Genomic DNA, 25,564 nt, shown 5'->3' on the forward strand with positions numbered 1-25,564 from the left:
AAAAAAAAAACAGCTGAAACCAGTCAAAACCAGCCGATTTAGCAAAAAAGCTAGCTTAGTGATCAAAATATATATATATATATATATATATATATATATATATATGGATAGATAGATAGATAGATATATACATGTAAATATTTTCTAAAATATATACTGCATGTGTGTTTTCTATATATACATAAGATAATATACACAGTACAAACACATTCACTATATACACAAAAACCTTTAACTTAGATACAGATAAAAGTTTCTCTTTTTTCCTCTTGGCGTGTCAGTCTTCCAGACCGCTAGATGTCGGCATTGCGCTTTCCTCCGGTGCTCTTCATATGAAGCGCGCAGCGGCTGTGGCGCATGCGCAGTGTTTCGGTAAGAATGGCGGCCAGGCTTCTTTTGAGATCAGCGACCCGTACTGCTGCTGCTGTTTACAGCCGCCGGCCTCTGCCAGCTCAAGCTGTCGTTAGGGGGCTAGCATCTGGAGGTACTGGTCGATCCATAGCTTTGTTTTGTGTGCGTGGTTGGACGGTTTGCACCGGAAAATACAGCTTAGATCGATAGTGATATCGCCTACTTGAGTAGAAACTGTGTCAGTCACCCACCGCCTCAAATATACAGATACACACAGAAACACATGCTTGAATGCAACTATTATATCATTAATCGCTACACTTTAATCGTTATTTTCTCCTTGAAGAGTTGTCATTGAAGTCGTACTTAAGTCTAATCCTCTTAGTCACTCTCATCCTATTTAGTCACACTTGCAGGAAATAGAAATAGTTGAATAACAACAATATTGACAGGGAAAAGTTTCTGCCACATAAGCCAAAAATGATTTAGTAAATCATAATTGTTAAAAGAGCTCAAACAACAATAGCAATCATTAAATAAAAGACAGAAATGATGAAATAGGCTCTTAATGTTTAGTCATAATGACAGAAGACTCAAAATTATGAAAAGCAAATTCATAATTAGGAGATAACTCGAAATTATGACCAAAAAGTTTATCTTTTTAATTATATTTATGTCATGACTATACAATATAGACCAATAATTGTATCAATGTAATCCTTTTGTCATTAAAATAAAAAGGCATAATTCATTATTTCATAATTCATCATTTTGATTAGTCATAATAACATCTATTATGATTAATCGAAAATTATGACCAAACGGTTGATCTTTTTTTTATTATATTTACAGTTTGTCACAAGTTTGTCATAATTATGTTTTAACAAAGTATAATTTTTGTCCTTATGAGGTTCAAATGGGTTTCTAGTAGTAATTCAGGCCAAATGATTTGCAAAAAATAGTGGTGTACAGCAAAAATAAAATTTTTGAGGAACTTAAATACACCTTCCAATCATACTCTGTAATATTATTAATTTGTGAAGTTGTGTTCAGGCATTCCCACGGATGACGAACAGGCCACCGGTCTGGAGAAGATTGTGTTGGAGGCGTCCAAGAAAGGAACTGTAAGTGTCTTATAATGTATTCTTTTGTTCTATTGTGGCTTCTTGTGAAATAAAGAGAGTGCTGTGTAAGTTCAGAACAATCAGTGCGGTCTTCTTCACTAGGATCCATATAACATCTTGAAACCGAAGGAGTATGCAGGCTCCAAGCAAGATCCTCATATCGTCCCCTCCATAACTACCAAGAGGATTGTTGGCTGTGTTTGTAAGTCGTAGTATAATTTATCTATCATCTTGATTTCTGTGTTCATGACTGATTAAACATTCAGGATGTGTACTTTGTTTAACTGACTACAGTGCTGCTGCAAATAAAGATCAAAGCAAACTCGTCTCCTCCCATAGTCAAGTGCACGTAATATCAGTATGAGCCATTGTAACAACCTAATAATCTTTGGTCACGTGTTAACCTGTGTGTCTTTTTTTTTTTTCTTTTAAGGTGAAGAGGACAACACTGCAGTGGTTTGGTTTTGGTTGCATCAGGGTGAGGCTCAGCGCTGCCCATCATGTGGCGCTTACTACAAACTTGTTCCACACGAGTTACCCCACTGAAATATATACTTCACCGCACAGGCGGCCTAAACACTCCCATACTGACTCAAACACCATAGATACTTTGACTTATGCACAATCTCCCTCACTAATCCCTCTTCTGATGAATAGAATTGCACTTTATGGGAGCCTAGTTAGTTCTTTCTCATTGGTTGCTTCATAGGAGCAGATAAAGCAATTTAACATAAAGAAAACTGGCTTTGATAGTGTTGTCCTAATTCTGATGGTGGTTTTGTTACTTTTGGAAAAATAGTTTACATGCCCTGTTTGCTATGCAGTATTAGCTTCTTAAACATTCCTTATTTTCCTTAGAAATGCAACGCATTTCTTGTTCTGTTACATAAATGAGCTGTTATAATCTAAAAGCATTACAGAAGTTTGCACATTCTTGCAAAAGAGATAATGTCTACAGATGTTTACACGTTTAGACAAAAATAGCACATTCCTGATTCTGTGGGACTCCAAATATGCTCTATTTCCTTTGAAAGTCTTGAGATTGAATACTATCCTTTACAATAAATGTGGTGTTTCAATATGTATGTGTCTTGCATGCATCTCATTGCTAGAATCTTTGCAGTTGATTCACACGAAGACCTGAAGTAATCTTAACAAATTTATTTTATACAAAAATATTTTTTACATTCCGTATGCAATGTACAACTATACATTACAAACATTTTTCACATTACTGGTGCATTGTCAAATGCATTGATCTTGTAAAGGGCCGTAAGACATTAATATAAAATACAAAGAAAAAAAAATGTTAAAAACAATTTCTAGGATGTACCCTTATGTGAATATTCCCATTTGAGCCAGACTAGCCCTGGAAATGATTTATAAAGATATACAAGTAACCTGATGATGATTATTTATGCTGGACCCTGAATTGTACCACAAAGGGATTTGGATTCATAAGAAGAACTGCATTAAAAAGACCGTTCATGCTTATTCCACATCAACTAGGCAAATATTCTCTTTTGCAGATACAGACATACTGATAAACATTTAAACATGTAGCATTTACATTTTAACAGCGTTTGGCATTCACTTTTATCTAAAGTGATTTACAGTGCATTCACTGCTACATTTGATCAGTATTGTGTATACACTGGGAATTGATTCCAAAACCTTGCCATTGCGAGTGCCGTGCGATAACAGCTTGTATGTAACAGTCTTTCAGTTAGCATTAGTCTTTGAAATCAACAAGAAACACTTTGCAACCCATTTTACTTGATTCTGAAACTTGATCCTTCAGTATCAGAGTTTATAGTTCATAGTTATTCTGAAGAATTATTGAAAAAGTAAACTCATCAGTTTTGGTTTCACATTGACCTATAGTTCTAAAGAAAAACAAATCTAGACCGTAAGGACCAGTCCTTTCAGAATAGTTCAGTATGGCTGCAGGCCTGCCATGTTGTACCCAGCGGGTGGATGCCAGATGGGTAACGGGTAAGGGTAAGAGGGCAAAGCAGCCTCGTAAGACCCGGGAAAGGAGGTTCCCACTGGTGGGCAATGCATAGAGTGGGTCTGAGCAGGAGGTATTAGACTACTCGGAAGAAGGACAGGTTGAAAAGGTAGAGCCTTCAACTGTTCGGTTAAGTCTGCCCGTCTCTCTAAGTTTGGCAAGTAGGGCATTGTTAGACCGGCATGAGGGTGAAAGAGGAACTGCTGGGTAGGCAGAGGCTTGGGCAACCCTGTCTTTGCTTTCTCTTTCCTGTCTGTAATGCGAAGTTGAGAGGGTATTGGTATCTTCTTCAAGTAGGCTTCATCAATAGTGGGCCTCTTTAGGAGGTGTTGGGGGTAGGTCATGTGTGGTTTAAAAGTGGGCTGTAGTGACACAGGTCTGCAGGGGTCTCGTGGTATGACCTTGGAGAAGCTGGAGTCATTAGGGATCCAGCAGGTTTTGGTGTATGCAGGTGAAGGCAGCCTGTGGGATGCAAATCTGGTGCCGGATTTACCATCCAAGGTCCATGGTGAAAGACTCCTCTGTGTCTTTTCGGAATGGGTAAGGCCACCTTGCAGGAAATCCCTGTAATGGTAGCGGTGATAGTTGGCAAGTTCTTTGCTGTTGGGATAACATCCAAGAGGCTTGCAAACTCCGGTGCTAGCAGCCTTGGATGTGGGGACAGCGGACAAGCGAGAAGGTGTCTTAATTTCGGGTTCTTTGGAAGGAGACTTCTGGGTCGTCACGGCTATACAGTCCTCAGAGGAGACAGAGTAAGGAGAGGGGCTACGGGACAAGGAGCCAGACGGAGAGGAGACTGGAAGGGGTGAGCCATCGGAAGAATGGCGGGTGCGAGTAGAGGATGGACACACGGGAGACTGGGAAGAGTGGGACAATTGAATAACAGAGGGTCTCTCCAGTTCTCCACCATCCTCCAAGGTGCCAGAGGCGGGGATGGTCAGGCTAGCCTGGGCCAGACGCTTCTTCTTCTCCAAGGGAGAGATCACCTCAGCCGGGTTTGAAATATGAAGGAGAGGAATCTCTCTGGAGCAAGTGCCAGGGTGGGGACCGTGGACAGAAACCGTGGATGACTGATCAGAGTCTAGGCGATCGGAGGATGCCAACCATGGACTGTGATGGGAACACATGCCTCTGTCACAGTGATGATCTGATCCCATTTTCTCCTGAGAACAAAAGGGACATGCTTCAGGACAAGGAGCAGACAAATGCATCTCCTCACATAGGACATTTGGAGATATATATATACTATGCATGATTTAGATATATATTGTTGTATGTGATACTGTATGTAGGGCTAGGTCAGGGCTCTCCAAAGAGGGCCAGGAGGATCGGTGTCTCACTGAGTTTAATCAAACACACCTGAACCAGCTAATCAAGTTCTTACTAGGCATTCAAGAAATTTCCAGGCAGGTGTGTTGAGGTAAGCTGGAGGAAAATTTTGCAGGACACCGGCCGTCCAAGACCTAGTTTGGAGATCCCTGGTTTTGGGAAACATAACCCAGGGTGTTTCCTTGCCTACAGCCTAAGATACTGGAATTGGCTTTAGCATGTGCCTATCCCTACATACCGTATCCCTACAGTTTGAAGAATGGATGGGCGGTTAAAGTGGTCCATTTCAATGAATCAATTCAACAATCTCTTTGTGTCATTACTTGAAAACATACCACCGAAAAGCTGAAGTTCTCATATCGCCCAACCCTAACTCTACATTTAACAAAGAGTTTCTTTAATCTCAGTGCATTTTCTTCCTGCTCACCTCGCACTCTTCCATCTTCCTCTTCTTCTTGCTTTCTGGCTTACTTCCCCTGTTCTCAGGGCTCCTCTTGTACTGTTTTCGAGGTTTGGAAGGTGGTAGCGGTTTATCCTCCTCCCCTCTCAGTTGCCGCTCAAAGGGCAACACCAGCCTGCGTAAAAGAAAGAGTTTTACTGTTGGAACCATGGCTTAGTGGTCAATACACATTCTCTAAAACTTCAACTGAGCAGTTGTATACATGTGGGCATTGTGAGTTAGAGTGATTAGACTCTGCCTGGTTCGTTACAGTTTACAAGTGAGTTTACCTTTCGTAGTGTCTGCGTGTGCAGGTGGCTGCACTAGTACTGCCTGGACTACCACCCAGCTCGTCGTACACATTCTTCCATAGCCTCCGGGCTGTTACCTGTGAGCAAACATCATGTTATTATACACCCTAAAAAGAAAACCACTGAATTTAACTACCTACTGTATATTGCTACTTATCTGGCAGTAATTCAATTACAAAGCCAGATGCTATTGACTAATTTATGAGTTTGCACTTATACATATTCCAAAAGAGCAAACAGAATGCATATTTGGCATGCTTTCTAAAGGGAACGGCTCCGAACTTGGCATTTAGCCCGAACCCAGAGAACTCCTCCATATCCCAAGCGGGGATAGGAATAGTTGAGATTTGGGATGGAGGTTAGATGCCGGAAAACTGTTGTGGGACCTTGGCTGTATATATATATACAGAAGTTTGCTGTATATATGTTCACTATTGTGCTAATTAAGTTGACTATCTGAACATGCTCCTCCAAAACTTTCTATTGCCTCCAATGGTGTTGTGGGCAGTACATATGGTGCAGTTGTGCTTCGGGTGTCCTGAGTTTGAATCCCGCCTTGTGGACCTCTCCTGATTCTGTCCCCCTCTCTGTCTCCAACTTGCTTCCTGTCATATCTCAACGTTCCTTTCATGAAAATGCAAAAACACCAAAAAAAAAATTGTTTGGTGTTCTGTCGGTGTCGATAGCCTTGTGCGCAGTGTGTCGACATGTGCCGCAGTTGCGTTTCTTGTGTCCCGAGTTCGAATCCCACTTCGTGGACCTTTCCTGATCCCTTCCCCTTCTCTCTCTCCCACTTATTTACTGCCATATCTCAACTGTTCTATCACGAAAAATGCCCCCCACAAAATAGTTTGGCGTTCTGTTGGCTTCAAAAGCCTTGTGGACAACGTGTTGACATATGGCGCAGTTGCACTTCTGGTGTCCTGAGTTTGAATCCCACCTCGTGGACCTTTCCCTATCACGCCCCCCCTCTCTCTCTCCCACTTGATTCCTGTCAACTGTCCTAGCACAAAAAATGCAAAGACGCCAAAATAAAACAATTGTTTGGTGTTCTAAGTTACATTTATCTTTGTACAACAAAATTCTGCAGGCAAAATGCATTCTTCTCAATGGGAATTTCACATGAGCGATGTGAATTTTGCTTTAAATTCAATTTTGTTCAACTTTGAACATGCAAATTTTCAAACACTATAAAGCTGTTTTAACACTATAAAGCTGTTTAATTGGGAACTGACTTTGAGTAAATGGTGATGCCTCCCAACACTACTGACAATGGACAATGGACCTCTTTGCCCACAAAGTTTCACTGTGACCGCACCTTAAGGCGTGTAGTGTGCATTTCTAATTTAGCCTCTATGCTTGCATTTTGTTTTCTTGGACTGATAGTGTGTGTATTGCACGCACTCCATTATCAGTCTGATCAGGCCTTGTCATAGTGGAACTTCATGATTAGTCACCAGTTAGTTTCAGAGGTTGCCTCATATGTGTCTAAGTACATACCCCAAATTTATTTTCACAGGCTGATAAAGGTTTCAGCTTTGAAATGGTACCACCACCCTTACTGCCTGACACATTGCTAAATCAATTAATGACTGAGGTACTTTTATGTTTTTACAGTCCTCTGAAGTTTGTTTAGTAACAGCAAACGCATTCAGTTAAGTTGTGTGACTGGAAAAAAAAAAAGTTTGACTGATGCAATAATGGCATTTTTCTTTTTTAGCAAGACTCTTTTTAGAGTACCAGGTCAGACTTTCCACTCCCAGACCCAATTCACACACATGCATAAGACCTCTTTGACCAAGACTAAAATTATATACAGACAGAAAGACAGACAGACATTGTTTTGTCAAACATCGGTTTCACTGACCACACATACTCATTAAATATACACACACTTTAGCACCTTAGAGTGAGTGGAAACTTAGGTGTGAGAGAACAAAGCTTTGAAGCAGCAGGTTTGGGCAGAAAGAGTTAGGTGGAAGATGGACCCCCGTTCTCATTGTGGTCATAACGGTCACTGTCGTATGTATGGTGTGGCCTAAAGCCATCATAGTTTCCACTCTGCAAGAGCAAGTGGCAAGTGCATGACCTGCTTCTCAACTTCCTCGTTAGGTGCGGAAGCCTCGGGCAGTTGGCACACTTGCACAATATATCGACAAGATAATGCTATCAGGGGTGTGAATGAGAGATGGGGGAGATAGACCAGCACCAGGTTGTGAAAGGTCTGTCTGGAGGTTTGTTTTGCTCAAGGTTGCGTGAGGATACTTACCGCATCATATCCTCCAAGCGTCTCCACAGCTTTGTAGATTTTCCACAGGTTGACTGTAAAAAAGACAGAGACATGATTGCGTCAAATACACAATCGTAAAGATCAAGTTATGAGATGTAGATGACATTTCTCATCAAAACAGGTCAGACTAAATGTTATATGAGCGGTTTTATTTATTATTCATTTAATATGGGGTATGCAACCCTGTTACCAAATTTTGGGGCAATTTGAAATACAGTTTATATAATAAATAAATAAACAGTTGACTAAATGGAATTTGGTTATCTATTGTCTTTTTATCCCATTATAAAAATTCCAAATTAAGTCACTTTCGAGTGTAACATCTGTAATGAGGAAAAATCATATTGTAACACAGCTATGCAAAATATGGGACTAATATTACATTTTTGATAATTAACTTAAATTTTAATACTTTTTTAATACAATGAATTAAATGTGAGTTCAACAGATTGTGACTAATGACAATAATTTAATAATATCTTCATCAATGAACTAAGTTTAGATTTATTTTACATAACAGTTTATCTAACAGTCCTCAGAACAAAAATAATGTGATTTCTGTCTCCACAACAGTGTACCACATTCTTGGTAAGTGGCAGATACAGTACATGATTTAGTCCACACGTTGTTGTTTTTTTAATATTAGTGGTTTTAATGGGGGCATCGCAACCCAAAAATTGCTTGCAGTTCTGTTCTGTTCTGAAAAATAATGCTAAATGTAAATAATGCATAAATGCAATTAACTAAACTGTTGTGTGTAGTTGGAAAAGCACAATAAATAGGCTGTTCAGGCAAAAGGAAGGAGAAAACTTTTAACTTTGTATCTGATCCTTTGCTTGAAAGCTAGTCAGATCAGACAGATTCCAACACGGACGTGTTGTGTAACATGCCCTTATACTCAAAAACCATGAACAAAACTATAGACGTTATAACAAAACATGAGCCAGAGACAACACTAAACATGGGTTTCAATTGGTTTGTGGCCACAATGTGTTTTGATGAAGTGAATTATGGCTGCTGAGAGCTTCAAACTAAAACTTTGCATATTGTTGGGCCTACATAGTTCTTGGTAATACAAAAACAATTGCATTTACTTAAAATGTATTGAATTCCAGTACATTTCTACGATTTTGAGAGTACTTGAGGTTTTTGTGTTGGGTCGCCACATGATTTTCAATGTGAAATCTACATCTTGAAGCAAAACCAGCTGAAAACCACTGATTTAAATGCTGTAATATTACATGCAACAGTATTCAGACTCACTCTGTTTAAAGCCAAGATGGGGGATTCTCTCTATAGGCGTGCCTCTTTCCTTCATGAAACAGTAGAGATTGGTCACAAAGGTCCTCTCTTCACTCTCAGACTGGTCGGTTCTGGAACCTTCCTCGCTGCTATTGGTGGACACTATGTTCTCCATCTCCCTGGTGGTCTATTGGAAAAATAGAGTATAAAATAAGACACAAAATTAGTTAAGCTGTCAAAAAAAAAAAAGGTCTGGGTGCTTTAACTTAAAGAAAAAATATTTCAATATCATGCATATTCTTGTTGCACAATGTGACATTGCTTTCATATGCCTCACTATGATGTGATCAAATCATTTTATTGAAATATTGTATTTATTTTTAACATTTAAATGTGACCTTGGACCACAAAACCAGTCATAAGCAGCACGAGTATATTTATAGCAATAACCAACAATACATTGTGTGGGTCAAAATGATCGATTTTTCTTTTATGCCAAAAAAAATTGTACATTTCCTACCATTAATACATCAAAACATAATTTAGTAGTTAATTTAGTTAAGTTATTAGTAATATGCATGGCTAAGAACTTCATGTGGACAACTTTAAGGGTGATTTTCTCAATATTATGATTTTTTTTTGCACCCTCAGATTCCAGATTTTCAGATAGTTGTATCTTGGCCAAAAATGGTCCATCAATGGAAAGCTTATTTATTCTATATGATGATGTATAAATCTCAAAAAAAAAAAAAAAAAAAAAAAAAGTACTCTTATGACTGGTTTTGTGGTCCAGGTCACAAATAGTAATCAATTATGGTAGTATTTCTTGTACAATTTAAATAAAAAATATTTTACATTTGTCTTCAAATAATAAGAATTTGGACCTGGACATGTTTTTGTGAGATTCACCATAGATGAAAATGTTTCAGTTTCATATTATTGTCAATCTCTGTCCAGTTCAGGAGTTTCCAACATAAGAGTTCGATAAGCAATAAATCTACAGTATGCATGTGCACTGTACACAATATAGGCAATATATGAATACATGTGGGTGAGTTTGTGTCATTTACAGGAAGCAGCGTAACTGTGCTTCGAACAACCTTCGAATTTCACTTTCACACAAATAGGCTGATAAATCTTCTCACTGATTCATTTAGTCAAAGCCTCATGCAAAATCGCAGGTGATATAGGTGTTCATGCAACTCCGTTCCGAGACCAGTCATATTCAGAGTGTGAGACTGAAAACACAACAGCTTTGGCTTTCACCACCACTTTCAATAAGTAACCAGACATCCTGTTTGAAGGGAAACCGAACCACTGGTGGGGTTTTCACAAAGGAAAGCTGCACTAGTGCTGTACTCCACGCTGTGATAAAGACACAAGTGGTGCAAACATGAGAAACTTTGCAGTTACTGCAAGAGGGCGGGAGCTGGCTGTCCGCAAATCTTGTGATTTTCAGCTGAAACGCAAGCCTATGAATGTAGCCTTCCTTATCTATATGATACTAAAAAGGCGAAGTGGGATTATAAGATATGTTCCTCACTTCATACTTTCGCACAATTTGATCAAAGGCTTTGTGGAAGAAGCTAAACTCCAGAATAAAGAGCTTCAATAGTTTTAAAAGTTCACACCACAATTCTAACAAAAACGACACAGAGGAACGATACCGTTCCAATCACTTTCAGAATGATTTTTTTTTCCAGCTGATGAATGATAAAAACATTGACAGGCAATCAGAATTTAAAAGCAATTTAAAGCACAATTTAAAGCAGCAGACGACGCTTGGAATAAACAACATTTTATCAGCCACTATTGTGGGCGCTAATATCTAATAATCTTTATATTTTTCATTCTTGGTGTAAACGGGTCATGCAATGGACCACAGAAACCTCACTATCAGGAATTATGAAAAAGATTTGAATCTTTGATACATATTAAACTGTGCTTGCAGATATTGCAATATTAATAAAAAAGGCCAAGTGTGCTTCAATAGCCATAGCATGCTTTAAAAAGTGCAAAAATTTAAATTATGATGTGTTGACTAACACATTAAAGCACATGAAAAGTACTTGATTATAAATTTTATAGTGTGTTATTTAGTATTACATTTAAGTGTACTAAATTGCAACTTTATCATCATACATATTTAATTACAAATATATTTAATTACATGACGTACAAGAAGTTTTAACAGAAATTACACTAAAGCGTGCCCAAATAGTGAATCTGTATTCGGAAAGCCATGGAAAACAAATAACGTGTTCTATGGAGCCACTAAAGGGATACGGTTAGCCGCTTGCCAGCCGTAGCTTGTTACATTACAATATATACTGTAATTTCACTTATCACGTAAGGAGACAGAGTAACAGAGTAAGGAGAGATGACTGATAGGATGATGGCGAACGATTTGCAGATCCTGAGCACCACTGACAAGCATCTTATCTTGTAAAATGTGTGGTAAGTACTGCCGCACCAGTCGTATAACTTAGAGTATGTGTGATCGCTCATCTCGAAAGTGAAAGTAAACACTGAGCGAACATTCAAAAGCGATTTCAATGCCCAGCGTATCAATAGCGGTTCACTGACGCCCGCAGTTTAAATACAGTATAATTACCCAATGATATAATTGCGAGAGAAAGCACTGAAATATATTTCTTATCTCATCTCATCGCGTACTTATTCCTTTTAGCGGTTCAGTAGTACATGTCATTTCCTTTCTGAACACGGTATTCAGATTTGGGCACATCACTATAAAGTACTTCGAAAATACTATATTTAGTTTGCAGTAGGCCTACATCCTTAGTGTATTAGAAGTAGTCTTTTTAAAAGTAATACAGCCTGAACCAAGGCTAATATCGACAAAAACACAAGTTTTTGGGAAATTTGAGTAGTTTTTGCACTTTCTTTGCACTAATATTGTAAAAGCACTATATAAATAAAGGTAAAAGATATGTCAGCATTGCTAGGAGTTTCTATCATGGTTTGTATATTTATATATATATGATTCCTTAATGCTCTTAATGCATCATGTTTCCTTCTGGAGCATCAGTGAGTGTTTGAACCTTCTGTAATAGTTGCATATGAGTCCCTCAGTTGTCCTCAGTGTGAAAAGATGGATCTCAAAATCATACAGTCATTGCTGGAAAAGGTTCAAATACACAAAAATGCTGAAAAACCAAAGAATCTGTGGGACCTGAAGGATTTTTCTGAAGAACAACAGACAGTTCAGGACAAACAAAAGACTCATGAACAACTATCTAAAAAAAAACAAAAACAAAAACAAACAAAAAAAGCTGTAGATCATTCAAGTTACAACACAATATTCAAGAATTAAGCGTATGTAAACTTGAATGGAGTCATTTTTATAAATTCAACTATTATTTTTTCTTGTGGACTATATTTATGCATCTTTTATGTGAAATTCAGGTCAGTACTAAATAAAAAACTACATGCATTTTGTACGATCCCTCTTATTCTGGTAAAATAATTAACATTTTGAAGATTCTTTAAGGTGTATGTAAACTTTTGACCTCAACTGTATATAAGCAGTAGGATTTTTAGAAAGGAAAATTTAAAAGAGGAAAAATTAGGGCAAATTAATATATTATGAATCATTTACTGCAATTATGTAAACAATACGTAATCATGTAATTTATAAAAAAGTAATTGTAGTCTGATTATGAGCACTTTAAAGTGTAATATAATCTAATTACAAATACTTAATTTTTGGAATCTGATTATGTAATCCGGATTACATGCAATCTGTTACTACCCAGCACTGCCTACTGCCTATTTTAAGTCTATAAGATCCTTCTATATGGCTTGGATACCTCGTTCAGTGTACTTTTATTGACTTTTGCCTGTTTATAAGTATGAAACACCTCTTCTCATGATTTGAGGTATGATCCATGTCTTTAGCACAAACTGTTCAGGGTTGAGTTACACACTGATTGCAGTCATTTTAGCAAACATCACTAATAACAAGTTGGCATAGACGATAAACACCTTGTAGATGTTCTTGCGCAGCAAGGAAGGAACAAGCCCTGTCGAAAGAGGGAAGTAAGTGAACGTTATCTAGAGAAAAACAGCATATTCACCCTGAGTGGCAAAGTGCTATAAGCTGATTGGGCCAAAGTGGAACTGCTCGCAACTAGCGCGCAAGCACACAGGACAATGACCCACAGTGCAGGCAGGCCACAAGTGAGAAATGAAAGAGTGAAGGCATGCAAAAATGAACGCCAGCCATCACAGAATCGCCCATTTAGTAACAATACACATGACTTATATAGGAGGGGGGCAGAAAAGGTGGTAAACCCTAGAGAATAAGTTAATGTAAGCAAAAAAGAAACGGCTTATGTATAGCTGGGTATACATTAGGGATGCAACAATACAGTTAGTCCACGGTTCAATACGTACCTTGGTTTTAACCACAGTTTTCCGTTTGGTTCAGTTCTGACAGCTTGCCACATCAGTGTGTGTGAGTGTGTGTGTGTGTGTGTGTTTTTTGCATCTAATTAACAACAAAATACTCCTGTAAACCTCTATACACTGGAAAAATCGTGGATTATTATATGTCTGCTTAATATTTATTTTGAGAGAGGTATTATTTTTCCAATTTTTACGCAAAATAGGATGCGTTTCATTCATACTGGACACCAGAGGGCGCCCTCGTGCAGAAAATCCACATATGCATCAAAGAGATAACACTGATGACGTTCCAGCCAAGAAATTTCTAATATGGATAAAGGCATCACTATTGTTGTAACTGAATAAAAACAGGATATAAAGTTAAATGTTTTGAATGATGAAATGTAAGGACAATAAACACTCGTCTGCAATAATATATAATAATATATATAACAAGGCAATTATTTAAATGCAAAACCGATAAACCACAATTCATAAGCACGTATTGAACCGTGGATGTTGTACCGAATGGTTCAATATTATATTGAGTGTTGTGACATCCCTAGTATACATTGCGGATTGATGCATGACAGGCCAACTGGTTTAAGGGGCAATGGGAATAAAAATTGGAAGTTTATTTTTCAGACATTAGCCAATTATAAAAGTGGTTATTTACACAAATAATTCTTAAAGATACAGTAACAGGGTGGAAAATAACTGTAATTCATATTCTATTTATTAAAGCTGAGTATGAATCTAATCAAGTACATTTATTCCAATGCACTAACAATTTAAACAATATATTTTATTTGTGAGCTTACATTCAGGTATTCTTTTTAATATTTAACTTTTCGGCTCATCAGTCATCAATGCTCAGTAAATATTGGTCACAGGCAGGGTGATTTACTTTAAATTTCACCAAGGTGATTACTCACTAAAAACTCCCATTGGTCATGTTTTCATGCCATTTCAAGTTTTACTTTGACGTAACAAATTGATTATATCTAAGTGAGTGAGATGTTTACTTACTTATCAAAATTAGTCTTCCCATTAACGTCATAATATTGTTCATTCAGACTGATTTGCAAAAGCAGAACGTGCACGAGAGGCGGGATTTATGAACCAATCACAGCAAAACATAACCAGTCATATTGAATCATATTGCGTGACTTTCCCCCAGTTGTTCTCAAATACCGCCCACCACACTCACAGCACACTTTGGGGTGTCTGTTAAAACTCAGTGTGCTGTTGGACAATGTTTCTTTAGAGTAACGAGTGATTTATACACCTTTTAATGTTATATTTTGTGATACTGGCGTTGTTTTATTCTTGTTTTATTCCAATATCTTGAGGAGACACTTGCCTCCCTTGCCTCCTCAGAGGAAACACCCCTGTTATAAAGAGGTGTGGAAAAATGTCTCCTTGCTTGGTTTCGGGACTTCTAAGCGAAGCTTAGACTTGTTTCGGCAGGTTTTTTTAGCTTTAATTGTTTGTGGAAACATTCTTTGGAAACAGTGTTTGGTTAAATCACAATCGCCCGCAAAAAAGGTAAAAAGACAAAAACAATTCGTAACAGCTCGCAAAGAGAAATTCCCCGGTGACTCTATGTTCTACGCACAGAAAGCTTTGGATTTCCATTTGATGACTTTGGTGGTTGATCTCAGCCGTTTGCTGCCAAAGCAATGTTCAGTCAGTAAGTTTCACACTGAATATAGTTCCTCAGAGAGGGTAACTTCTTCCCAGAATAAGGCCTCTACAATGACTAATATTGTGCATATAGCGCTTTATTCTAGCCTCTGAGTAATATAGAAGATAGAAGGCCCCTTTTCAGTGTACTGAAATGAGTAAACATTGAGGCCTAAGTTTATATCTCTCTCTTGTTAAGGGAATAATATCATACATGTAGGCCTAAAAGCTGGGGCAATCTCAAAGAGTCTGATTCATTCTTTCCCTCGCTTCTGTCGTAAATACAACAAAGAAAAATTGACACGTCTTCTGCTATGGCTGCTGCTGAGCTCCAATTTGTCCTGAATTGAGTCATCTTCACTGAAATTTCATATACGGCTTTATCTGATTGCCATCTACCCAAACACTTCCTGTTATATTGACAACACTGATAACCAGCTTTGAGGAATAGTTTGTTAGCACTAGTTCTTGGAATAAATATTTGAATATCTGTTAATCAAGGGAAATGGGTTTTTGAGAAAGACGCAGGTGGTATTTTTTCAGAAATTGGTTTACAGTAGCATAACACATCGCCATTTTGTGCATTCGTGTCTTCTTTGTCTAATGAAATTGCTACAAAATCACTCTTTAGCCACAAATGCAATCAAAGAAGAGATGTGACGCATATTAAAATGCCTGAAACACGCTCTCTATTATTTAGGCTACTTGGTATGTAACAAAAACATAAGAATACTCGTTCAATTTAATACAGTCATATCAAGACCACAATAGGGAAGAGCTTAGCTCTTAAACGCTACCTTCGAGTTTCAAACAGGAAGGGTTTTTTGTGTGCTGAGAACAGTGCCCCCGTCCCTCTCGCACTGCGGCTAAAAGTAGCACAGACCCCAGTGTGAGAGACTTTCTGCGAGCTGCAGCTCTCAAATTTCCACCTCATTCAAATTTCGGAAAAGTGCGTGGGCTAGTCTGCAGCGGACGTGTCAATAACACTCTCAAAATGAGAGTTTATACATGCTGATGAAGACGCAGTGGCATGGCCAGCGCTCGCCACCAAAACCACACGGCTTTCAACTTCTGACGCCACCCTGGAAATATGATGCATCTTTGCACTAGCGTACAAATGCTGTTTTCAATTACCAGAAGTGTGAGAGAAAAAAAACATCTGTGATTGTTTATGTGCGTAGCTGTGTGCGTAGCATAAAGAAATGACTATATGTGACACTCAAAACTCACTCATTCACTTGTTATTCTGATGCACTGCCGAAACGAAGAAGCGAAAACTGTAACCGAAATAAATGAGACCAGAGGCTGTTGAGTCAACGCATGTAAATATACTGGAATACGGATTTTTTTCTGCACACACCAGAGAACAAAAAAGTTTTTTCTTGCAAAATGAAAGTCAAATGGACTATCTAACCACAAGGCAATGCTTGTCATATCTCATGTGACTAACTACTGTTACTGACATCAGCATTCTCCGTAACCGAAATACTGCAATAATACCAGAAATCAATTTGGCAACAGTCATTAGATCGAAAGGGGAAGTGAGATGTTATTTTTACAAGCTAAATTTGCACTTCAGCCACATCAGGAGAATCAGTTATATGAAATTTACATAAACTACACACAAATTCAAATTCACGCTTACAGTTAAGTCTTGGGAGATGATCCATAATCATGCCTTAAAGGGACAGCTCACCCAAATAATACAAATTTCTGTCATCATTTACTAGCCTCTTGTGACGCTCCAAACCCTTTTCAGGGGAACCCAAAAGCAGAAATTTTGAGAACTGTTACGTGGCAAAAGCCACAGAATAACCACCATAAAATAGTCAGTATGACTGAAGTCATATGATAGCCTATAAACTGACAAAAAAAGTTCTCAAAAATGTGTACTTCCACACCATACAGCCATAAGGAGGAGTACTGAGCGTTTTTTGTGTGTCTTACCTGGTTTGGTGAAGTTAGCTCCTGCTGTTTCTTTTCACAGTCTTCTAGCTCTCCTTCTCCAACATCGACCTCTCCTCGAGGGTCCAACACTAAAACAAAGCCCAGCGTACCAGTTACACACAAATGAATGTGTAAACATGCAAATACATCAAAGAAACTGTCTACTTGTGCTCAGCCAATTGGGTTTTCCGGTGGCAGGTATCTAGAAGAGAGGCCGGCTGATCAGCTATATAAAGCTGATATAATTCTTCGGCGATAGCAGTTAGATACTTTTTATGAACGCTGACTATTCCAGAGAAACTACCACAGAAAAGCAATGGTGAATTTTGCTCCCACATGCTTTGGAACGCGATTGGGTAAATACAGTATTTCTTTAAAAGATAAGTTCACACAGAAATTGTTATGCGAATTCTGTCATCATTTATACACCCTCATGTCTTTCTAAACCTGAATGAATTTCTTTGGCAGAACACAAAAGAAATGTTTCTTTGTTTACACAATGAAATTGAAATGAAAACCAGTGTTGTTCTGGGCTCAGCTGACTTTGATTATATAGTTAAAAACTGGTGAAACATTCTTCAGTGTTATTTAAGTATTAATCATACACTATTAAAGTGTTTATTAGCATTTTGAACAAGCTTTTATTTTAATATTTTCCATTTTCATTTTATTTTTTTAGTTTGAGTAATTTTGCTACATGCTGTTTTCACTTTTATTCATTTTTTAGGATTTTTATTTATTATTTTTTAATTACATTACATTTTTTTATTTTTTAAATATTACTATATAGCTTTAGTGATTTTTTATTTCAATTTCAGTTTTAGGAATTTTAGCGCTTCAACTTTAACTTATTTAATTTTTGTTATTTTAAGTTTAAGTTGTTTTTATTTTGAATCATTTTGTTATGTGCTTTAGTTTTCTATATAGATTTACTGATTTTTCATTTCAGTTTTAGTCATTTTACTACTTCAGCTTATCCCAAAATGCTGCCAAGACAACATTTCTAGTTTTCAAGTTTTTAAGTTTACGTTTTTCATCTAATATTTATATATTTTTGTATTTCAGCTTTATATCAATTACCAAAACCTACTGAGTTTTAATTAACAATAACACCACAGTATTCAAAATGTCTTCTTTAGCACTCAACAGAAGAAAGAAAGTCAAACAAGTTTGGAAAAACAAGCGGGTGAATAAATAACGGAATTTAAATTTTTGCTCAAACCATGACTTTGCTCATAAATACCAACAGGATTTACAGTTATTAGATCTAAATAAACATCCCTACACACTTAAAAGAATAAAAGGTACATCGCTGTCATTACCTACAAAAGCTAAAAAGCACATCTTTGTACCCTATCTACCTTAAAGGTATATAATATTGCATTAAAAGTACGTATTTGTTCCTAAAGTAAAACTATTAGTACCTTTTAAAAGGGTATCGCCCCAGTGACAGTTGTGCCTTGTTGTATATCCTGTGAATCCCACCGACACGAAATAACAAAATCAGCAGCTAATTTAGCATGAGCAGAGCAATGCTTTCTGTTTACCCAGCATCTGCTTTATAAATGAAGTTTTGAATCAAGTATTGAATTAACTGGGTGTGTAAGACAGAAAGAAAGAAAGAGAGAGAACATTCTAATATGAAACCACATGATTACAACACTACTTCCTGTCTGTATGCATAAACCACAGCTATGTGATACTCTGCTCGAATGTAAAAATAAACATTTGTGAGCTGTCTAACAAAATTGATACACTAATATTACTTATACGCATCCTCTGATTATAATAAAACCTATATCTTGTATAAACTCACTAGCCTTGCGTTCATTACATGACCTTCTATTATTCAGATGTCGGCTAGGCCACTTCAGCACTGCTGTTTTGTTTTTAATTAACTGGATTGCGAAGGTCGAATGTGCAGTGATTGCATGTTTGGAGCGTTGTATTTCTTCAGAAAGTACCGGGGAGGACACTATCATCACGCTCAACTTTCGGTGGCCAAAGTTCAGGTCAAAAATCAGACACAGGTGAGCAAATCTAGCCATCTACTGTTCAGGCATTTGTTGTGAATAGAACCAGCACAATGTAACCATCAGGCACCTGACAGCATCTTATTTACAAACCACACAAGCACTGAATTATAGGTTCGCTCTGGGTAGCCTCTACCTCAAAGTCTCCACTTCCCTTTCTCATAGCCTCCTCACCGCTCTCTACACTCATATCTCTGTCTGTAACATCCAGCAACGCTTCGCTTTCGAGATCAGACGTTTCCTGTGCCAGGGCACTCAACAGGCTTCTGTTATTTTACTTCCCCTTCTGAGCCACAGTGCAGAAAGATTGTGACAAGTTCGACTGATATTATCACTGGTGCGATAGCAACTTCTGCATTTTTTCTGGCAGCCTGCTATTGTTCAGACGGGACAGATGGGATTAGAAAACATAAACCCAATTGTATTATTGAACCGAGCATCACTGCAAACATCAAAAGACCTTAAGCTGTGGCTTTCAAACCATGAATTTGTCATATCCTGGTCTGCCTCTGAAAAAAAGCCGTAAAGTGTGATAACATCACAATGTAACCCTGCGATAGCGTCATAATGTCACAAACAACATCAAAGGACGATAAAAAGTAATCAAATCAGTGATATATGATAAAGCTTCCTAAACAGAAATGGCTTGTGATGTTCGGTCAATAAGCTTATCTGGCCTATTCACATCAGTTTGCTGTTAGTGTATCAGATGAGGGGTTTTACGCTTCAACAGCAATGTGTTGCTATTTCTCTAAACCACTTCCTCAAAGAGCAAAACCTGTTATGGTTACTCATATCTAGTCCTAATTACTGTCACTCAAATTACTAAAAATGACAGTAATGGTCATTATGGTAAGCCACCTAACATTAACTCCTTCCATCACTGTTTAAACTGCTCTTAAATAATCTAGTAGTGACTAGTATATCTATCAGTTTCACTCGAGCCTATTTATTAGGCTAGTTTTTTAAGTAAGATTTCACACTAAGGTGTTGAATTGAACTATACAGTAGCTAATCTGACTAGCTATTATATATGACAAGTAAAAATAAAATTATAACTCAGTTGCTTTTGAAAGTAAAATTGCTATTAGTCACCAAATATTATGATATAATGCTATATAAGCACAGCACTTCTGTATAAGGCTTTATAATACAAGTAAGTATCTTAAATCTAGTTAGGCGTTAAATGTAAAACTTTCTGAAAACGGTCTCTTTACGTTTGTTTTAAAGAAACTTTCATTACTGTCAGTGTCACGAAAACAGTGACACTTCACACAAACTCCCGTCTTCATGAAAACTCAGTAATATAAAGCGTTATGTGATAGCGAAGTCGTGTTAATGTTACGCGTTAGAAAGTTATCACTCCGTTCATAGTAATATTAATCGCTTACCCATTTTAAAAAAGCGCAGGTCGTCCTCAGGTTGTAATATCAGGAGCGTGTATTGACGTCTGTCTGTCGGTGTCTTGTAACAGTAATTGACAGCTCGCTCTCCAGCACGCGCTCCTGAGCTCGCGCGCTCTGCCTCTCATTGGACACGCGCGCTCGACAGGACTTCCTCACTCGAGTCAATCAGGAACTCTGGGACTCTGAGTCTTCAATCTTCTCCAACGACTGTTTTTTATTTAAACGGTACGTTTTCGTTCAGACTTCGAGCGCACGTTTCTGTTAATACGTTTTCAGTACGTCAAACTGATGTTTTGTACAGAATCGAACATTTTTTTTTCATTTATGGTGCAACAGATTTTGTGTGAAGATTAATACTTGTTCAAAACAATCACTTTAGCAAAGTTTGTACTAGTTTCTGCTTATTATGATCAATAAAAAATCTTTCTGATCAATAAAATACGTTAATATAAAACATATATTTTAAAATACAGAAACAAAATCATTTTAAAATGTAGATTTTGAAAGCATTGACGGAGATCCCATAGTCATTTAATATAGATTTACAGTATAACAAATTATATTTTATTATAAGATATTAATAGCATGATTTTAAATATGATGGTTTCATTAAATCTCTAAGATGGACACCCAACATAATATATGATATTTACAATCTGAATCTAACTATGTCAACAAATAGAAAAGTCAGCCTTCTATTAATTATCATGTTAATTTTGTGCCTTTTAGTCCCAACAGCAGGGGCGCTTTTTACCCGAAATGCCATACTTTTACATATTCTTTCGTTATTTAAAAACTGTTGCTTTAATTATCTTAAACAAAACTGAAAGTCATTAAGAAGACATTTGTCTCGATATATGCAAGTATTTTAGCAATTCTCATTTGCTACTTAAATCTACAACATTTTTAAAAACACCAAATATTAGATCAAGTAAACAGAATCGACTTTGCGCTGCTGTCTGCGATCGCATCAAGGATCAGACAAATTTGCACGTGCATCTTGAAAAGCGGATGTTTTGGAAAGTGCTACGCCACAATCTTCTGCCATCTAGTGGTTTAGAGGAAAATAATATCAAAGGTGCCTTTTACCCCGGGGCGCCTTTAGTGTTTTATTAAACATGGTGATTATCTCTAAGATGGACACCCAACATAATATATGATATTTACCATCTGAATCTAACGTCATGTCAACAAATGGAAAAGTCAGCGTTTTATTAATTATTATTTTAATATTGTGCCTTTTTAGCCCCAACAGCAGGGGCGCTTTTTATCCGAAATGCCATACTTTTACATATTCTTTCGTTATTTAAAAACTGTTGCTTTAATTATCTTAAACAAAACTGAAAGTCATTAAGAAGACATTTGTCTCAAGATATATGCAAGTATTTTAGCAATTCTCATTTGCTACTTAAATCTACAACATTTTTAAAAACACCAAATATTAGATCAAGTAAACAGAATTGACTTTGCGCTGCTGTCTGCGATCGCATCAAGGATCAGACAAATTTGCACGTGCATCTTGAAAAGCGGATGTTTTGGAAAGTGCTACGCCACGATCTTCTGCCATCTAGTGGTTTAGAGGAAAATAATATCAAAGGTGCCTTTTACCCCGGGGCGCCTTTAGTGTTTTATTAAACATGGTGATTATCTCTAAGATGGACACCCAACATAATATATGATATTTACCATCTGAATCTAACGTCATGTCAACAAATGGAAAAGTCAGCGTTTTATTAATTATCATTTTAATATTGTGCCTTTTTAGCCCCAACAGCAGGGGCGCTTTTTATCCGAAATGCCATACTTTTACATATTCTTTCGTTATTTAAAAACTGTTGCTTTAATTATCTTAAACAAAACTGAAAGTCATTAAGAAGACATTTGTCTCGATATATGCAAGCATTTTAGCAATTCTCATTTGCTACTTAAATCTACAACATTTTTAAAAACATCAAATATTAGATCAAGTAAACAGAATCGACTTTGCGCTGCTGCCTGCGATCGCATCAAGGATCAGACAAATTTGCACGTGCATCTTGAAAAGCGGATGTTTTGGAAAGTGCTACGCCACGATCTTCTGCCATCTAGTGGTTTAGAGGAAAATAATATCAAAGGTGCCTTTTACCCCGGGGCGCCTTTAGTGTTTTATTAAACATGGTGATTATCTCTAAGATGGACACCCAACATAATATATGATATTTACCATCTGAATCTAACGTCATGTCAACAAATGGAAAAGTCAGCGTTTTATTAATTATCATTTTAATATTGTGCCTTTTTAGCCCCAACAGCAGGGGCGCTTTTTATCCGAAATGCCATACTTTTACATATTCTTTCGTTATTTAAAAACTGTTGCTTTAATTATCTTAAACAAAACTGAAAGTCATTAAGAAGACATTTGTCTCGATATATGCAAGCATTTTAGCAATTCTCATTTGCTACTTAAATCTACAACATTTTTAAAAACATCAAATATTAGATCAAGTAAACAGAATCGACTTTGCGCTGCTGCCTGCGATCGCATCAAGGATCAGACAAATTTGCACGTGCATCTTGAAAAGCGGATGTTTTGGAAAGTGCTACGCCACGATCTTCTGCCATCTTGTGGTTTAGAGGAAAATAATATCAAAGGTGCCTTTTACCCTGGGGCGCCTTTAGCCAAGTTGTACCCTATATATATCCATGTCTATATAAGTCGATTCTGTGCTTACTTAAATGAGTAAGTTACATTTTAAAATACTTAGAATCAAACTACAGTTACATTTTTGTTGATTCCATGATTACATATTATTCACACAATAGCAATATATTATTTATCATTTATTGATTCTCTCTAATTCCTCTTTTTTATCTTTTCAGTTTTCTTTTCTAAAACAATCTACCGCTAATATACACTTAAAAACCTCCAGTTTTGTGGACATTCACATATAGACTAACAGTGTTGGGAAGGTTACTTTGGAAATGTAATAGGTTACAGATTACAAGTTACTCTATTTAAAATGTAATAAGTAGTGTAACTTTTCAATTACTTTATAAAAGTAATGTAACTTATTACATTTAATTACTTTTTGATTACTTTTCTAAATTTCTAATATTTTTAACTTCATCATTTTGAAAGATTTAAACCAACCTTACAGTAGCACTCAACACTGATTACTGTCAGACTTTCAAAATCCTTGAGTACTTTAAGATTACAAGTAAGGGATAATATACATCTTTATTTTGCGATAACAACTGGCTGGATGTACATTCTCCCACTTATTACACAGCTGCTTGCCACAAAAGTAAACAATTATACACAAAACACTGGTCTGAGTTGAAATATTTGAACGCAAAGCTTCCATGAAGAAATCAGCTGCCAGCAAGTGGAAAGTTGACAGAATTAAGAAATTGTACACATAATATTGAATTGTTAATATTTTGTTAGCCAACCAAAGCAAAGCTTCCACCAAGAAAAACTATCAAGCATATAGCACTGACTTATGATGACTCTAATGAGTCTGGTTGAGTCTGTGTTATTAGCTTTTACCAGTTGTTATCGGGGAACAACATACCTTGGAATGTCATGACTGACCAATCAGAATGAAGCATTCCACAGAGCCGTGTAATAATGTAATTTAAAGCACAGCCACACAAATTCAGACTTATTATTAAAGTTAGTAAAGTGTTAAAGTTATTATTTACTTTGAGATCATTCTGAGGTTAAATACAGTTTTGAAATCATAACAAGAAATAGTTTAACAGCTATGATACTGGTTTTGAAGTCAAATGTTTGCATAAATATGATAGAAAACACTGGAATCAATGCCTTGGAAAATAACAAAAAAAACAAAACAAACAAAAAAAAAAAAAAACAATTCATCTTAAAAAATAAAGTATATGCCCAAACAGGAAATAAAATGTTGTCACCTTAGAATTATATGGTTCTGTCTTCATTCTGAGCACTTTTGATATATTGAGCTTCAAAGTTTTTGCGTTCCATAGACTTCTGTAGATAGAACCGTTTTTATTTTTTAAAAAAGGCCCAAAATGTACACAGCTTACAAAAGAAACATCACATAATGTAAATAAGTTGTCACCCAATAAGAATATGTAAATAACTCAATTTTGAAAAAAAAGAAGGTCAGATAGAACCTTCAAATTCTAAGGTGACGATGTGTCATTTTAGAGCGGTCACAATGCAATTTTAGAAAGAAGTCAATTAAATCTGTATGTGGGTGTGTGTATGTGAAAAAATTCAGATGTAACCCCCTTTGTAAAAATTAACATTTTCAAAAGTAATTGTAATTTAATTACACATTTTTTTCTCAGTAACTGTAACTAATTACAGTTACATTTATTTTGTAATTAAATTGCGTAATTCCGTTACATGTAACTAGTTACTCCCCAACACTGCAGACTAGTCATTAGTCAGGTGGCGATTTGATCAATGGATTCACAAAAATCATTGCAGGTTTAAGAAGTGTTTCAACATTGCATCAACTACTAAAGGACACATTCATTTTTATGTGAATTATCACTCAGTAGATTATTTAAGCATGTATTATTGAAAGGCTTTTGTCTTTCAAACTCAGTCAAATGGGCAAATTCTCATTATTTTTTATTTGCATTCTTATAGAAGTGAGATCATAATGAATTTCAGTTTGTTTTAATAATTAAGAAGCCTAACACATTTGCACGTTCACAGTTCTTTGACATTGGTTGAAGGTTATATGGCTTGCTGGTAAACATAACATATTTCATCTTTTTTAGTGTATTATAAAGGCTTGTAAGCCTTTCATTTAACTCACAAACCCCCTGAAGTTGGGCCATTTTTTGTCAAATGTGTCATTTTTTTCTTTTCTTTATTATACTATCAAAAAGGATGTGTTAATTTTGAACAATTTTTCTGTTGACTATTTTAACACGTTTTGTGTCATTTTGTTTACATAATTGACACAAATTGTGTAACTATGTAACACATGAGTGTGTAGAAATTAGCAGGAATA

The 25,564-nt window shown here is 36.6% G+C and overlaps 2 protein-coding genes across 2 annotated transcripts; one reads left to right on the top strand and one right to left on the bottom strand.

Moving 5' to 3' along the window:
- Window positions 1-329: 329 nt before the first annotated feature.
- On the top strand, window positions 330-2,206 carry LOC127170001 (cytochrome c oxidase subunit 5B, mitochondrial). The gene is made up of 4 exons (XM_051117721.1): window positions 330-484; window positions 1,405-1,475; window positions 1,578-1,677; window positions 1,909-2,206. The coding sequence occupies exons 1-4, from the start codon at window positions 358-360 to the stop codon at window positions 2,019-2,021; spliced, it is 411 nt and encodes a 136-aa protein (XP_050973678.1). The 5' UTR covers window positions 330-357; the 3' UTR covers window positions 2,022-2,206.
- Window positions 2,207-2,320: 114 nt separating this feature from the next.
- Window positions 2,321-20,679, bottom strand: arid5a (AT rich interactive domain 5A (MRF1-like)). Its single transcript, XM_051117720.1, has 7 exons — window positions 20,562-20,679; window positions 17,138-17,226; window positions 9,119-9,284; window positions 7,835-7,887; window positions 5,545-5,642; window positions 5,243-5,390; window positions 2,321-4,649 (listed from the first exon to the last, which is right to left on the bottom strand). Exons 1-7 carry the CDS (start codon window positions 20,563-20,565, stop codon window positions 3,411-3,413), a joined length of 1,797 nt encoding a protein of 598 aa, XP_050973677.1. The 5' UTR covers window positions 20,566-20,679; the 3' UTR covers window positions 2,321-3,410.
- Window positions 20,680-25,564: the final 4,885 nt, after the last annotated feature.

The sequence above is a fragment of the Labeo rohita genome, chromosome 8 (genome assembly GCF_022985175.1).
Source record: "Labeo rohita strain BAU-BD-2019 chromosome 8, IGBB_LRoh.1.0, whole genome shotgun sequence".
NCBI classification, from domain to species: Eukaryota; Metazoa; Chordata; class Actinopteri; order Cypriniformes; family Cyprinidae; genus Labeo; species Labeo rohita.

Excerpts from the sequence above, each read along its gene's own strand:
- LOC127170001 (XM_051117721.1), top strand. The coding sequence starts at position 358 with ATGCGCAGTGTTTCGGTAAGAATGGCGGCCAGGCTTCTTTTGAGATCA. Across the intron at positions 485-1,404 it reads TAGGGGGCTAGCATCTGGAG|GCATTCCCACGGATGACGAA; the intron begins GTACTGGTCGAT and ends AGTTGTGTTCAG. Across the intron at positions 1,476-1,577 it reads AGGCGTCCAAGAAAGGAACT|GATCCATATAACATCTTGAA; the intron begins GTAAGTGTCTTA and ends CTTCTTCACTAG.
- arid5a (XM_051117720.1), bottom strand. Across the intron at positions 9,285-17,137 it reads AGCTAACTTCACCAAACCAG|ACCACCAGGGAGATGGAGAA; the intron begins GTAAGACACACA and ends TTTTTCCAATAG. Across the intron at positions 7,888-9,118 it reads CCATCTTGGCTTTAAACAGA|TCAACCTGTGGAAAATCTAC; the intron begins GTGAGTCTGAAT and ends TCTTTTTTACAG.